We start from the raw sequence: 16,436 nt of genomic DNA on the forward strand, positions 1-16,436 counted from the left end.
GGGACGGTGACAGATTGGGTAGGGAGGGATGGGTGGATGGGGAAGGGAAAGAGGGAGGGGCAAAGAAGAAGGTGAGAAATGTTCTCAATAAAAAAGCAAATAGCTGTAATTTCATACAATATTTGAAGGTTGAGTGTCATTGAATAATGCCGTCAATGTAGAGCTGGGCAGTATGGAAAAAATCAATACTTGAAAATACAGAGGATCAACAACATTGCATTTCCACATTATTTTGCAACAAGAATGTTTAGTAATACTGCTGGACAACACCACAAAGATATTCACTTATTGGCCTGATCTAAAAACTACAGGTTTGGGTCAAGTCCAATATAACACAACACAGAGTGAAATCCACTGTATTTTCAAGTATTGTCAAATCGAATCAAATTGTATTTGTCACATACACATGGTTAGCAGATGTGAATGCGAGTGTAGTGAAATGCTTGTACTTCTAGTTCCGACCATGCAGTAATATCTAACAAGTAATCTAACCTAACAATTTCACAAAAACTACCTTATACACACAAGTGTAAAGGAATGAAAAATAATTATGTACATAAAAATATATGAATGAGTGATGGCAGAACGGCAAAGGTAAGATGCAGTAGATGGTATAGAGTACAGTATATACATATGAGAAATGTAGGGTATGTCATGACTGTCCTGACCAGGTCAGGTTACAGGAGACCACAACCCTACAGATTATCTCTCAACCCCAACAGAGGAGGAGAGATCTAGGGGTCTGAAGATGTGGGGGTTTTATGACCCCTGGTAAATCTCAGGCCACAGACAAATTCCTTTGGTCATGACGATAGATAGAATGTGAAAATGTATGTCATTTTTGTTTTGTTATTAAAGGTTAATAGAAGGTTAATAGATGACGTTATTACAAAAACATTGTAATGTGAAATGTTTTCTTAGTATATGTTTGATGTTTATACATTATACATTGTATGGAAAATATCCAAATCAAAGAGAATGTTTTGGGGAAGATGAAATGTTAAGTTAGTTGTCTAAAATTGGATTTGAATAAATTGCCTCATTAACTTGGTACACCCAGAGAATTGCCCTAAAGGCGGTTACGCCCACTTCTGACCCAAGGGTATAAAGCCTGTGAGTATAGAATTTACAGGAAGACTACCAAGCTGCAGCAAGGTCTAAAAAGTCAACGAACCCAGAACGCAACGCAAGTTTGAGGACAAAGAAATCCTTTTCTACCCAAGCTACGGATGAGTAGCTGTGTCGAAGCGGGTGAATTCAAGTCGAACCATCTCCCATCGAATCGTGGTATCTAAAGGGTTTCATTCCTATGCTGTGAGCTCTGAGCTACAGAGCTGTCTGTCCTCAGAAGACCCCTTCCAGAGCAAAGGGTGAGGGAACAGACTCCTAAGCCAAAAAGGACACTGACATCGGGAGGACGCTCAGAGAGGTGCGCCGGAGTAGTCCGTCATCGAACAGCTGAAGGCCTACACAGAGAATCCTCGGAGATCATCCCCACGTAATTACATCATTATATTCTGACCCATAAGAGCGGCAGTTTGGGGCAAGGCTAGGGTTAGAATAGCATAGCTGGGGCCTCCCGGGTGGCGCAGTGGGTAATTAAGGGTGATGCAGCGCCAGCTGTGCCACCAGCACATCTGGGTTCGCGCCCAGGCTCTGTCATAACCGGCCGCGACCGGGAGGTCCGTGGGGCGATGCACAATTGGCCTAGCATCGTCCGGGTTAGGGAGGGCTTGGCAGGTAGGGATGTCCTTGTTTCATCGGGCACCAGCGACTCCTGTGGCTGGACGGGCGCAGTGCGCGCTAACCAAGGTTACCAGGTGCACGGTGTTTCCTCCGACACATTGGTGCGGCTGGCTTCCGGGTTGGATGCGCACTGTGTTAAGAAGCAGTGCGGCTTGTTGGGTTGTGTATCGGAGGACGCATAACTTTCAACCTTCGTCTCTCCCGAGCCCGTACGGGAGTTGTAGCGAAAACATTTTTAAGAATAGCATAGCTGACAAATTCACCCAGATGTATATTTCTCGTGTACCTTCTTTTTCTCTCTCTTTTGAAATCCCCATTGTGGGTAACACGCGCCATAGTGTGTTGGCCCGTTATACTAAGTTCTAATCAATAGCCTATAATGTGTTTTGTCTATGTGTAAGTTTTATTATGACTTTAGCTTTTTAGTAAAAAAATATTCAACTAAGATTGGTGTGGTACGAACTCATTGGTGAGACCCGGGTCCGTGCAGATTCACGGGCTATACGACGTTCAGAACGAGATAGGTAGAGGCAACTGGTTAATTAGCGGCTGTTGTAAAATCGTTATTCTGATATTATTTGAGAAATACAAACTCAATAAAAACTAGTTTTCCCATGGTGCCCCAGGTTAATGAGTTAATAATTGCTTGATTCAGTTAATCACGCAATTAGAAACTTTAATACATACGACAGGTATGTAAACATTATATAAAGTGGCATTGTTTAAAGTGGCTAGTGATACATTTATTACCACAAGATGGCAAGATGCAGTAGATGGTATAGGGTACAGTATATACATATGAGATGAGTAATGTAGGGTATGTAAACATATAAAGGGGCATTGTTTAAAGTGGCTAGTGATACATTTATTACATACATTTTTCCATTATTCAAGTGGCTAGAGTTGAGTCAATATGTTGGCAGCAGCCACTCAATGTTAGTGATGGCTGTTTAACAGTCTGATGGCCTTGAGAAAAAGCTGTTTTTCTGTCTCTCGGTCCCCAATTTGATGCACCTGTACTGACCTCGCATTCTGGATGATAGCAGGGTGAACAGGCAGTGGCTCATGTGGTTGTTGTCCTGGATCTTTTTGGCCTTCCTGTGACATCGGGTGGTGTAGGTGTCCTGGAGGATAGGTAGTTTGCCCCCGGTGATGCGTTGTGCAGACCTCACTACCCTCTGGATAGCCTTACGGTTGTGGGTGGAGCCGTTGCCGTACCAGGCGGTGATACAGCCCGACAGGATGCTCTCGATTGTGCATCTGTAAAAGTTTGTGAGTGTTTTTGGTGACAAGCCCCATTTCTTCAGCCTCCTGAGGCTGTTGCGCCTTCTTCACCACGCTGTCTGTGTGGGTGGACCATTTCCATTTCAGTTTACCTGTGATGTGTACGCCCAGGAATGTAAAACTTTCCACCCTCTCCACTACTTTCCCGTCGATGTGGATAGGGGGCTGCTCTCTCTGCTGTTTCCTGATGTCCACGATCATCTCCTTTGTTTTGTTGACATTGAGTGTGAGGTTATTTTCCTGACACCTCACACCAAGGGCCCTTACCTCCTCCCTGTATGCCGTCTCGCCCGTTGTTGGTAATCAAGCCTACCACTGTAGTATCGTCTGCAAACTTGATCATTGATTTGGAGGCGTGCATGGCTACGTAGTCATGGGTGAACAGGGAGTACAGGAGAGGGCTGAGAACTCACCCTTGTTGGGCCCCAATGTTGAGGATCAGTGGGGTGGAGATGTTGTTACCGACCCTCACCACCTGGGGGCGGCCCGTCAGGAAGTCCAGGATCCAGTTGCACAGGGCGGGGCCGGGACCCAGGGTCTCGAGCTTGAAGACGAGTTTGGAGGGTACTAAGGTGTTAAATGCTGAGCTGTAGTCGATGAACAGCATTCTTACATAGTTATTCCTCTTGTCCAGATGGGATAGGGCAGTGTGCAGTGTGATTGCGATTGCGTTGTCTGTGGACCTATTGCGGAGGTAAGCAAATTGGAGTGGGTCTAGGGTGTCAGGTAGGGTGGAGGTGATATGGTCCTTGACTAGTCTCTCAAAGCACTTCATGATGATGGAATTCAGTTACCTTAGCTTTTTTGGGAACAGGAACAATGGTGGCCCTCTTGAAGCATGTGGGAACAGCAGACTGGGATAAAGATTGATTGAATATGTCCGTAAATACACCATCCAGCTGGTCTGCGCATGCTCTGAGGACGCAGCTGGGGATGCTGTCTGGGCCTGCAGCCTTGCGAGGGTTAACACGTTTAAATGTTTTACTCACATTGGCTGCAGTGATGGAGAGCCCACAGGTTTTGGTAGCAGGCCGTGTCAGTGACACTGTATTGTCCTCAAAGCGAGGAAAGAAGTTGTTTAGTTTGTTTGGGAGCAAGACATCGTGGTTCGCGATGGGGCTGGATTTTCTTTTATAGTCCATGATTGACTGTAGACCCTGCCACATACCACTCGTGTCTGAGCCGTTGAATTGTGACTCTACTTTGTCTCTATACTGACGCTTAGCTTGTTTGATTGCCTTGCGGAAGGAATAGCTACACTGTTTGTATTTCGGTCAAGTTTCTGGTCACCATGCCATGATTAAAAGCAGTGGTTCGCGCTTTCAGTTTTGCGCGAATGGCGCCATCAATCCACGGTTTCTGGGTGGGGATTTTTTAATAGACTCTGTGGGTACAACATCACCGATGCACTTGAAAATAAACTTGCTCACCGAATCAGCGTATTCAGCCCACGTGATCGAAGCAATCTTGAAGCGTGGAATCCGATTGGTCGGACCAGCGTTGAACAGACCTGAGCGGGAGCTTCCTGGTTTAGTTTCTGTCTATGGGCTGGGAGCAACAAAATGGAGTTGTGGTCAGCTTTTCCGAAAGGAGGGCAGGGGAGGGCCTTATATGCGTCGCAGAAGTTAGAATAACAATGATCCAGGGTTTTGCCAGCTCGGGTCGAGCAATCGATATCCTGTTAAAATTTAGGGAGCCTTGTTTTCAGATTAGCCTTGTTAAAATCCCCATCTACAATAAATGCAGCCTCGTGTGGTTTCCAGTTTACATAGAGTCAAATGAAGTTCGTTCAGAGCTGTTGTGTCTGCTTGGGGGGGAATATACACGATTGTGATTATGATCGAAGAGAATTCTCTTGGTAGATAATGCGGTTGGCACACCCGCACTTCTTTTTACCAGACAGATGCTTGTTTCTGTCGGCGCGATGCGTGAAGAAACCAGGTGGCTGTACCGACTCTGATAGCGTGTCTTGAGTGAGCCATGTTTCCGCAAAACAAATAACGTTGCAGTCTCTGATGTCTCTCTGGAAGGCAACCCTTGCTCGGATTTCATCTACCTTGTTGTCAAGAGACTGGACATTGGCGAGTAGTATGCTCGGGAGCGGTGCGCGATGTGCCCGTCTACGGAGCCTGACCAGAAGACCGCTCCGTCTGCCCCTTCTGCGGCATCGTTGTTATGGGTCGCCGGCTGGGATCCGATCCATTGTCCTGGGTGGTGGGCCAAACAGAGGATCAGCTTCTGAAAAGTCGTATTCCTGGGTCGTAAGTTGACGTTGCTCTTATATCTAATACTTCCTCCCAACTGTATGTAATAAAACCTAAGATTTCCTGGGGTAACAATGTAAGAAATAACACATAAAAAAATTAAAAATACTGCATAGTTTCCTAGGAACGCAAAGCGAGGCGGGCATCTCTGTCGGCGCCAGAAGATACCAGGTAGCATCATCAAGTCATGAGTATGCTTATCAACAGCAGGGACTGGGGAGTTTGTTAGGATCAAATTAAATAAGAAAAGACCAAAGCATAGGTAAAGAATTACAGGAAAACCCTGGGATGTCAATGCCAAAGAAGCACCAAAATGGCTTTTCAATATGTATTGAGCGGTTCCTGAGTGGTCCAGTCTCAGTCCTGACTTACAGTGCATTCGGGAAGTATTCAGACCCCTTCACTTTTTCCAAAATGTTTTACGTTACAGCCTTATTCTGAAATTGATGAGGGAATAAAAAAACATCAATCTACACACAATACCCGATAATGACAAAGCAAATACAGTTTTTATTTGCTCTGTTTATCTTTCCCTCAATCCTGATTAGTCTCCCAGTCCCTGAAAATCATCCCCACAGCATGACGCTGGCACCACCATGCTTCACCGTAGGGATGGTATTGGCCAGGTGTTGAGCGGTGCCAGGCCAAAGAGTTCAATCTTGGGTTCATCAAACCAGAGAATCTTGTTTCTTATGGTCTGAGAGTCCTTTAGGTGCCTTTTGGCAAACTCCAAGTGGGCTGACGTGACTTTTACTGAGGAGTGGCTTCCGTCTAGCATCTCTACCATAACGCCTGATTGGTGGAGTGCTACAGAGATGGTGGTCCTTCTGGAAGGTTCTCCCATCTCCACAGAGGAACTCTAGAGCTCTGTCAGGGTGACCATCGGGTTCTTGGTCACCTTCCTGACACAGGCCCTTCTGGCCCGATTGCTCACTTTGGCTGGGTAGCCAGCTCTAGGAAGAGTCTTGGTGGTTCCAAACTTCTTCCATTTAAGAATGATGGAGACCACTGTGTTCTTGGGGACCTTCAATGCTGCAGTTTTTGGTACCCTTCCCCAGATCTGTGCCTCGACACAATCCTGTCTCGGAGCTCTACGGACAATTCTTTTGACCTCATGGCTTCTTTTTTGCTCTGACATGGACTGTCAGGTGTGGGACTTTATATAGACAGGTGTGTGCCTTTCCAAATCATATCCAATCAATTGAATTTACCACAGGTGGAGTTCAAGTTACAGAAACAACTCAAGGATGATTCAATGGAAGCAGGATGCACCTGATTTTTTATTTTAATACATTTGCAAAAATAAAAAATAAACAGTTTTTGCTTTGTCATTATGGGGTATTGTGTGTAGATTGATGAGGGGAGAAAATAATTAATTCATTTTAGAAAAAGTGGATAAAGCGAAGGAATACTTTCCAAATGCACTGTATATTTTGCTTGAGACAGGGTTTGAATATAGCTGACCCTCAACCAAATGTTGTGTACTTGAGCACTTTTTACAAAAACAATGGTATGTTGCCATAATGATTCACAGCTGTAATGGCTGGCAAAGGTGCTTCCACCAAGTATTAACTCTGGGGTTAAAGACAATCAAGACATTTTACATTTTCACTTTGAAAATGTAGAATAGGTTATGTAGATCTGTAGGGAAAAAATCTAATTGAATCCGTTTTTCTATTTAATTATAAAGACTGTGCAAGAGGTGTGTAGACTTTCACTCGGCATTGTAGATAATCAATGATAAGATCAGTGTACGATTTTGCAGAGTTTTGGTAGCTTACAGTTGAGGAAGCAGAGGCTTGACTTTGCCAGTAAATAGCGTATGGGCTGAGAGGGGATTATGTGTGTGTGTGTGTGTGGCAGTACCCGGCGAGCGATGCGGGAGTTCTCAGGGTTGTCTTTGACTGTAATGGCCAGTCTGTACTCTGCCACCCTCTCTCTGTCCAGAGGTCTGTTCACCTGCACCACCCCTGTCTGAGAGAGATGATAGAAATGACTCATCAATTACGTCAGTATACCCTTCCCTTTTCAATGACTTTCTATCTATTTCTCGGTCTACATTTTTCTACCTCTCCTCTATCTGTTCTACCCCTTTACTCTCCGTAACCCTTCTCTCCGTAACCCTTCTTCTTTTATCCACATTTTTCCTTTTTCCTTCTATCCCTTTCCCAACCTTCTCACCCTCTCTCTCTCCTTTTCTTCCCTCACACGGTCTGTCCCCCTCCATTCCCTCCTTTCCTCCCCCTCCATACCCTCCTTTCCTCCCCCTCCATCCCCTCCTTCCCTCCCCCTCCAACCCCTCCTTCTCTCCCACTTCATCCCCTCCTTTCCCTCCCTCTCACAGTGTCATTGATGTAGAAGGCGCCGTAGCGGTTTCCAGCAGTGATGTTGTAGGTGAGTAGGGCGTTGCGTCCACTGTCTACATCCTGCGCTCTGACCCTGGCCACCGAGGTGTAGACGGACGCCCCCTCGCTCACACTGGTGTTATGGGGCAGGTTGAGCAGCACGGGGTCATTGTCATTGATGTCCAGAACATGGACACCCACCACCACCTGGGAGATGAAAGAGACACAAGACAGGGTGGCACTTATACTTTCTGAGACTATCACAGTGCAGGTGCATTTATACGGAGACTTGATTACACACAGGTGGATTGTATTTATCATCATTAGTCATTTAGGTCAACATTGGATCATTCAGAGATCCTCACTGAACTTCTGGAGAGAGTTTGCTGCACTGAAAGTAAAGGGGCTGAATAATTTTGCACGCCCAATTTTTCAGTTTTTGATTTGTTAAAAAAGTTTGAAATATCCAATAAATGTCGTTCCACTTCATGATTGTGTCCCACTTGTTGTTGATTCTTCACAAAAAAATACAGTTTTATATCTTTATGTTTGAAGCCTGAAATGTGGCAAAAGGTCGCAAAGTTCAAGGGGGCCGAATACTTTCGCAAGGCACTGTATATATATATATATATATATATATATATATATATATATATATATATATATATATATGTGTGTGTGTGTGTGTGTGTGTGTGTGTGTGTGTGTGTGTGTGTGTGTGTGCGCGCGTATGGGCACATGTGTTATGTACATTGAAGTGTCTGAGCATGTTAGCAGGAAGCACCACAAAATCAGTGCATGTCTGTGCGAACACACCATGCTGCTGCGTGGTGGTTTGCCCAGATCTTTTGCCATGACAGTGATGTTGTAGAAGGGTGTGGTCTCTCTGTCCAGCTCCACATCTCTCCTCACACGCAGCTCTCCCTCCACTGGAGATATCACAAACTCATCTGAGAGAGTTAGTGAGAGAGGAGGGCATGATTAGTTGGTTACTAGCTGTATACACTGCACACACATACACACACAGACGGTAGCTCACTAGCATGCATGCACACACACACAATAACCCATCCCCTCCTCCAAAAAGACACACACACATACACCCACCGCAACTATGGCTGTGCCGGTCATTACATTTTCTCAACCAGTAACTGTTATGCAAATAAATAACCCAGTCAGTAACACCAGCAACCATCCAGGGCCTCGTTTCCCAGAGCCTTCAGATTGTCATTAGAAACATTTTACAATGTATCTTTAGTAGCTAAGCTGTTTCCCAGAACCTTCGTTAGTAATGTGCCTCTTGAAAACCTTTGCACATTTAAAGCAGCCAAAGTGCATCGTTAGGTGTTTTGAATTTTATTCTCAGTAGATATCAGCTAAACATAGAATCAAGATGTTTAGGCTAGGTATCTGTCTGACTGTGACCGCTGATAACTTTAGAACTAAGTTGACAGGAAATTGAAAGTTGCCAAAGTATTTGTAATTGTTACAAACAATTGAAAGATACCGAGATGATGGCATTAAAAGATAAATAGACTACATTGGCCTATATACTTCAATCATATTGAAATCATATTGAGTTCTATTTTGCCACTAGTCTACTGTCAAATCTTTGGCTCAATATGTTTCATGATGTCCTAGCCGTGTCTGAATCCTGGCTTAGGAAGGCCACCAAAAATCCTGAAATGTCCATCCCTAAATATAACATTTTCCGACAAGATGGAACTGCCAAAGGGGGGGAAGTTGCAATCTGCTGCAGAGATAGCCTGCAAAGTTCTGTCATACTATCCAGGTCTGTGCCGAAACAATTTGAGCTTATACTTCTAAAAATTCACCTTTCCAGAAATAAGTCTCTCACCGTTGCTGCTTGTTATAGATCATCTTCTGCCACCAGCTATGCCCTGGACACCATATGTGAATTGATTGCCCCCCATCTATCTTCAGAGCTCGTACTGTTAGGTGACCTAAACTGGGACATGCTTAACACGCCGGCCTACAATCTAAGCTAGATGCCCTCAATCTCACACAAATTATCAATGAACCTACCAGGTACAACCCCAAATCCGTAAACACAGGCATCCTCATAGATATCATCCTGACACACCTGCCCTCTGCTGTCTTCAACCAGGATCTCAGCGATCAATGCCTCATTGGTCAAACGACCACCCCTCATCACTGTCAAACACTCCCTAAAACACTTCAGCAAGCAGGCCTTTCTAATCGATCTTGCCCGGGATTCCTGGAAGGATATTGACCTCATTCCGTCAGTAGAGGATGCCTGGTTAATCTTTAAAAGTGCTTTCCTCACCATCTTAAATAAGCATGCCCCATTAAAAAATTTTAGAACCAGGAACAGATATAGCACATGTTTCACTCCAGACTTGACTGCCCTTGACCAGCACCAAAAAATCCTGTGGTGTACTGCATTAGCACCGAAGAGCCCCCGCGATATGTAACTTTTCAGGGAAGTTAGGAAAGCAAAGGGTAGCTTTTTCAAACAGAAATTTTCATCCTGTAGCACAAACTCCCAAAAGTTCTGGGACACTGTAAAGTCCTTGGAGAATAAGAGCACCTCCTCCCAGCTGCCCACTGCGCTGAGGCTAGGAAACACTGTCACCATCAATAAATCAATGATAATTGAGCATTTCAAAAAACATTATTTCAACGGTGGGCCATGCTCTCCACCTGGCTACCCTTACCCTGGTCAACAGCCCTGCACCCCCCGCAGCAGCCCAAGCCTCCCCCATTTCCCCTTCACCCAAATCCAGATAGCTGATGTTCTGAAAGAGTTGCAAAATCTGGACCCCTACAAATCAGCTGGGCTAGACAATCTGGACCCTCTCTATCCAAAATTATCCACCGCAATTCTTGCAACCCCTATTACTAGCCTGTTCAACCTCTATTTTGTATCGTCTGAGATCCCCAAAGATTGGAAAGCTGCCGTGGTCATCCCCCTCTTCAAAGGGGGAGACACTCTAGACCCAAATCGTTACAGACCTATATCTATTCTACCCTGCCTTTCTAAGGTCTTCGAAAGCCAAGTTAACAAACAGATCACCGACCATTTCGAATTCCACAGTACCTTCTCCGCTATGCAATCTGGTTTCAGAGCTGGTCACAGGTGCACCTCAGCCACGCTCAAGGTCCTAAACAATATCATAACTGCCATCGATAAAAAAAACTCAACAGCTTTGGTTCCTCAAATGACTGCCTCGTGTGGATCACCAACTACTTCTCAGACAGAGTTCAGTGTGTCAAATCGGAGGGCCTGTTGTCCTGACCTCTGGCAGTGTCTATGGGGGTGCCACGGGGTTCAATTCTTGGACTGACTCTTTTCTCTGTATATATCAATGATGTCACTCTTGCTGCTGGTGAGTCTCTGATCCACCTCTACGCAGACGACACCATTCTGTATACTTCTGGCCCTTCTTTGGACACTGTGTTAACTAACCTCCAGACAAGCTTCAATGCCATACACCTCTCGTTCCGTGGCCTCCAACTGCTCTTAAATGCAAGTAAAACTAAACACATGCTCTAAAACCGATTGCTGCCCGCACCTGACTTAGAATATGTGGACAACTACAAATACCTAGGTGTCTGGTTAGATTGTAAACTCTCCTTCCAGACTCACATTAAGCATCTCCAACCCAAAATTAAAGCCAGAATCGGCTTCCTATTTTGCAACAAAGCATCCTTCACTCATGCTGCCAAACATACCCTCGTAAAACTCACAATCCTACAGATCCTTGACTTTGGCGATGTGATTTACATAATAGCCTCCAACACTCATATTCGCTTCATATTCATCGCCAAACCCACTGGCTCCAGGTCATCTATAAGTATTTTCTAGGTAAAGCCTGCCTTATCTCAGCTCACTGGTCACCATAGCAGCACACACCCGTAGCACGCGCTCCAGCAGGTATATTTCACTGGTTACCCCAAAAGTCAATTCCTCAATTGGTCGCCTTTCCTTCCAGTTCTCTGCTGCCAATGACTGGAACGAACTGCAAGATTTACTGAAACTGGATACTCATATCTCCATCATTAACGTTAAGCATCAGCTGTCAGAGCAGCTCACAGATCATTGCACCTGTACATAGCCCATCTGTAAATAGCCAATCCAACTACCTCATCCCCATATTGCAAATTTTTTTTTGCCCCTCTGCACACCAGTATCTCAACTTGCACATCTATCACTACAGTGTTTAAATGCAAAATTGTAATTACTTTGCCACTACGGCCTATTTATTGCCTTACCTCCCTAATCTTACCTCATTTGCACACACTGTATATCATTTTTTTCTATTGTGGTATTGACTGTACTTTAGTTTTTTCTGTTGCACAACTTTGCTTTATCTTGGCCAGGTCGCAGTTGTAAATGAGAACTTGTTCTCAACTGGCCTACCTGGTTAATTAAATAAAGGTGAACATTTTATTTTAAATGTGTGGCAAGATATGCGCAATGATGTGCACAATCCGTGATTTAGCGCATTATTATTGGGTAGTCATCAGTATTGTGGAATAATTATAATGTTAAGTTAAGATTTGATCCAATAGCAGCAATGCTTTTCTTTCGATCCTATCCGTATCGACACATGGTCTGACAATGCACATAGCGAACGTTCTCTCTACGTGCTTGTTTTGGAAACACTCTTAGTTAGGTCGTAAAAAACGATGCATCTGGTTGCCTACAATCATGGCAATGCTTAAAGGGCAATTCCTCCACTTTCAATCTCATTTTGATAAATTCTCTCACCAAATCAGTGTCAAATCAGTGACACCCCTTCAAATGAGTGGATACGGCTATTTCAGCCACACCCGTTGCTGAAAGGTATATAAAATCCAGCACACAGCCGTGCAATATCCATAGACAAACATTGGCAGTAGAATGGCCTTACTAAGGAGCTCAGTGACTTTCAAAGTGGAACAGTCACAGGCTGCGACCTTTCCAACAAGTCAATTCGTCAAATTTCTGCCCTGCTTGAGCTGCCTCCGGTCAACTGTAAGTGCTGTTGTGAGGTGGAAACCTCTAGGAGCAACACAAAGTGGTAGGCCACACAAGCTCACAGAACGGGACCGGCGAGTGCTGAAGCGTGTAGCCCATAAAAATCATCTGTCCTCAGTTGAAACACTACTGAGTTCCAAACTTCATCCGGAAGCAACGTCAGCACAATAACTATTCGTGAGGAGCTTCATGAAATGGGTTTCCATGGCCGAGCAGCCACACACAAGCCTAAGATCACCATGTGCAATGCCAAGCGTCGGCTGGAGTTGTATAAAGCTCGCCGCCATTGGACTCTGGAGCAGTGGAAATGCGTTCTCTGAAGTGATAAATAACGCTTCACTATCTGGCAGCGCGACGGACAAATATGGGTTTGGGGAATGCCAGGAGAACGCTACCTGCCCGAATGCATAGTGCCAACTGTAAAGTTTGGTGGAGGTGGAATAATGGTCTGGGACTTTTTTCATAGTTCGGTGAAGGGAAATCTTAATGCTACAGCACACAATGACATTCTAGACGATTCTGTGCTTCCAAATGTGGCAAGTAAAAACAAAATGCTTCTCTCTGAATATCAGTGATTTTCCAAACCTGTAACGAGTTTCTAGCCCAAGGAAGGGTATTTTCTTTCTCTGTACATCACCGCGAATCTCACAGTGCTCAAAAATCACTGTTTTAAAAATGTTTTAACTTTTGATGATGTCCTACGGTATAACTTTTTAACTTCTCTTCAAAAATGTGCCGTTTTCACTTATGTAGACACTGGCATCGTGTTAGAGATATTGAAAAGTGGTGGAGTTGACCTAGAATGTATTTTTGTTGTTACCGTACCCAACCCAATGACACACCAAACACAGAACAGGCTTGAAGCAAAACAGGGTCAGCCTTCAACATGTAGCAGTTAAGGGGATAGCACCTGAAAAGTGATGTAGGTGTAATTTTGTCACACCCTGATCTGTTTCACCTGTCTTTGTGATTGTCTCCACCCCTCTCCAGGTGTCGCCCATCTTCCCCATTATCCGCTTTGTATTTATACCTGTGTTCTGTTTGTCTGTTGTCAGTTGGTCTTGTTTGTCAAGTCAACCAATGTTTTGTCTCAACGCCTTCTTTTTCCTAGTCTTTTTTTCTTGCCCTCCTGGTTTTGACCCTTGCCTGTCCTGACTCTGAGCCACTCCGCCTGACCCTGAGCCTGCCTGCTGACCTGTACCTTTGCCCCACCTCTGGATTATTGACCTCTGCCTACCCTGAGCCTGCCTGCCATCCGGTACCTTTGCCCCACCTCTAGTTTATTAACGCCTGCCTGATTATTAAACCATTGTTAATTCGACGTTGCATTTCTGTAGCCTATGTGGCCGATGCAGGCACAGATAATAAAGCCATGAATAGCGGTATCATTAATCTCACCATTTTGATTTCACCATCGCTGTTTTTGTAACGAGAAAGCAACCAAAAAACAGATCATTTTTGTAACGGAAGGATTTTATGGAAAGCCAAGTTGAAGCCAGCATTAGATGTTGTCGTCCTCATAATAACCGCACGTGGTTTATTGCAACGGAGTAGCGCAATTGTGATTTAGATCAAAACACTTCGGTGAACTTTTGGAATCATGGATTTAGAATGTTTATTTTAATTCTATAGTTAGAATATAAATAATAGTGGGCTAGCCAGCTAACACAATTTTGCTTAACTTGCTAAGAAAATACAAACTAGCTGTTTGCAGATGTAAGAAACACAAACTAATATTGTAATTATAGAACGCTTGTGGATTTATATTAAGATCAAAGTGGAAACAACATCGTTGTCATCAACATTGTTGCATGTGCTGCATTGACCATGCAGGCTGAACGAAAGTGTCTTGTGGGTTGGCGCCCCCCCTTGGGTTGTGCCGTGGCGGAGATCTTTGTGGGCTATACTCGGCCTTGTCTCAGGATGGTAAGTTGGGGGTTGAAGATATCCCTCTAGTGGTGTGGGGGCTGTACTTTGGCAAAGTGGGTGGGGTTATATCCTTCCTGTTTGGCCCTGTCCGGGGGTATCATCGGTTGGGGCCACAGTGTCTCCTGACCCCTCCTGTCTCAGCCTCCAGTATTTATGCTGCAGTAGTTATGTGTCGGGGGGCTAGGGTCAGTTTGTTATATCTGGAGTACTTCTCCTGTCTTATCTGGTGTCCTGTGTGAATTTAAGTGTGCTCTCTCTAATTCTCTCTTTCTCTCTCTCGGAGGACCTGAGGACCATGCTCTAGGACCATGCCTCAGGACTACCTGGCATGATAACTCCTTGCTGTCCCCAGTCCACCTGGCCGTGCTGCTGCTCCAGTTTCAACTGTTCTGCCTTCGGCTATGGAATCCTGACCTGTTCACCAGACGTGCTACCTGTCCCAGACCTATTATTTGACCATGCTGGTCATTTATGAACATTTGAACATCTTGGCCATGTTCTGTTATAATCTCCACCCAGGAACAGCCAGAAGAGGACTGGCCACCCCTCATAGCCTGGTTCCTCTCTAGGTTTCTTCCTAGGTTTTGGCCTTTCCAGGGAGTTTTTCCTAGCCAACATGCTTCAACACCTGCATTGCTTGCTGTTTGGGGTTTTAGACTGGGTTTCTGTACAGCACTTTATACGAAGGGCTATATAAATCAATTTGATTTGTGGTCAAGTAACAACAAATGCGCTCTTTGCGTGACAGGGGGTGGGACTTGGTCTGTGTGGAAAGCAGCATGGAGAGACAGAGAGCAGAGAGGAATGAAGTAGCGGAGTAACTATAAAAATGGACGTTACACATTGGCGTATCACATTAAACAAACCAAACATTCAAATACCGTTATTGAAGGTAAAGTAAAAACCCAAGCCGGTCCGTGAATAAATACTGGTATATAGTAAAATACGGTATACTGCCCAGCCTTAGGTCTGAAGTGCATTCAACACATCTTCTCCACTCATTTGATCTTGCTGTGGCAATAAGCACAAAAGTACCTCCCAATAAGATTCCTCTTTCGGTAACCGAATAACTGAGCCGTGCTTAAGTCCAATGCTATGCTGGTAAACGGAGCCGCTGATATATCCTTGTTTATCTGCTTACTAAAGTATTTTCCTATTTCTTCAACCCTTCTTATTATGGTTGTCTGATAGTTGTAGTCCTTTCATTTGCTTTAGAAAATCATCTTCGTTACTGAAGTCAGGATACATACTTTCTGCTGAAGACGACAAGCAATCTTTCACTATGTCTGCGTCGATAAAGGCCATCTTATGCCTAGCCAAGATCCAAGCAATCTCAAATGCTGTCCATCAGCGGTTGCTGTCCTTTCAGCAAAGCAGTAAGTTGTTGAATACCATTTTTTCGTAGACCCCTGCCAGGTGGAAATTTCACTTTGTATGTGTAGTATTGAAATGCTGTTCTAAATTACCATTTTTAAAACCTGCGCACGCCTTCTTGCCAATTAAACAAAGTGGGTTTTGTGCCATGAAGTACAAAGAACAATTCTGTTCCATTTTTCTTGAAACATACGATTTATCTTTCAACAGCCGTACCTTTCTCTTTTTGCTAGCTTGTCCCTCATCTGTGTGCGAGGCTCTACTAATAGCTTCCTCATCCTCATCCTCATTATTTGTAGTGGCAGTTTGCTCATTACTATGTTTTTGCTTGTGCTTGACTACGACAAATCGATCCATTTTAAATGTTCGATTCGGCCAAGGATAGAGATAAATATTTACTTTGATGTGGCCCCAAAAAAATTCAGTAGAGTGGACTAAACTGCTGCTTCTCTCGGCCCTCCACCTCTCGCCTCCATCGCTAGCCTAGTT

General features: G+C 44.5%; 1 protein-coding gene across 2 annotated transcripts in view; it reads right to left on the reverse strand.

Moving 5' to 3' along the window:
* The window catches only part of LOC109889705 (cadherin-23), a 648,086-nt gene that overhangs the window by 92,334 nt on the left and 539,316 nt on the right, over positions 1-16,436 (reverse strand). For both annotated transcript variants that reach the window (XM_031823245.1, XM_031823244.1), the window contains 3 exons: positions 8,456-8,589; positions 7,637-7,846; positions 7,161-7,268 (listed from right to left, as the gene is read on the reverse strand). In XM_031823245.1, coding sequence (XP_031679105.1) covers positions 7,161-7,268; positions 7,637-7,846; positions 8,456-8,589 — 452 coding nt within the window. The remainder of the gene's footprint in view (positions 1-7,160; positions 7,269-7,636; positions 7,847-8,455; positions 8,590-16,436) is intronic.

This window comes from Oncorhynchus kisutch, linkage group LG4 (assembly GCF_002021735.2).
Source record: "Oncorhynchus kisutch isolate 150728-3 linkage group LG4, Okis_V2, whole genome shotgun sequence".
Lineage (NCBI taxonomy): Eukaryota > Metazoa > Chordata > Actinopteri > Salmoniformes > Salmonidae > Oncorhynchus > Oncorhynchus kisutch.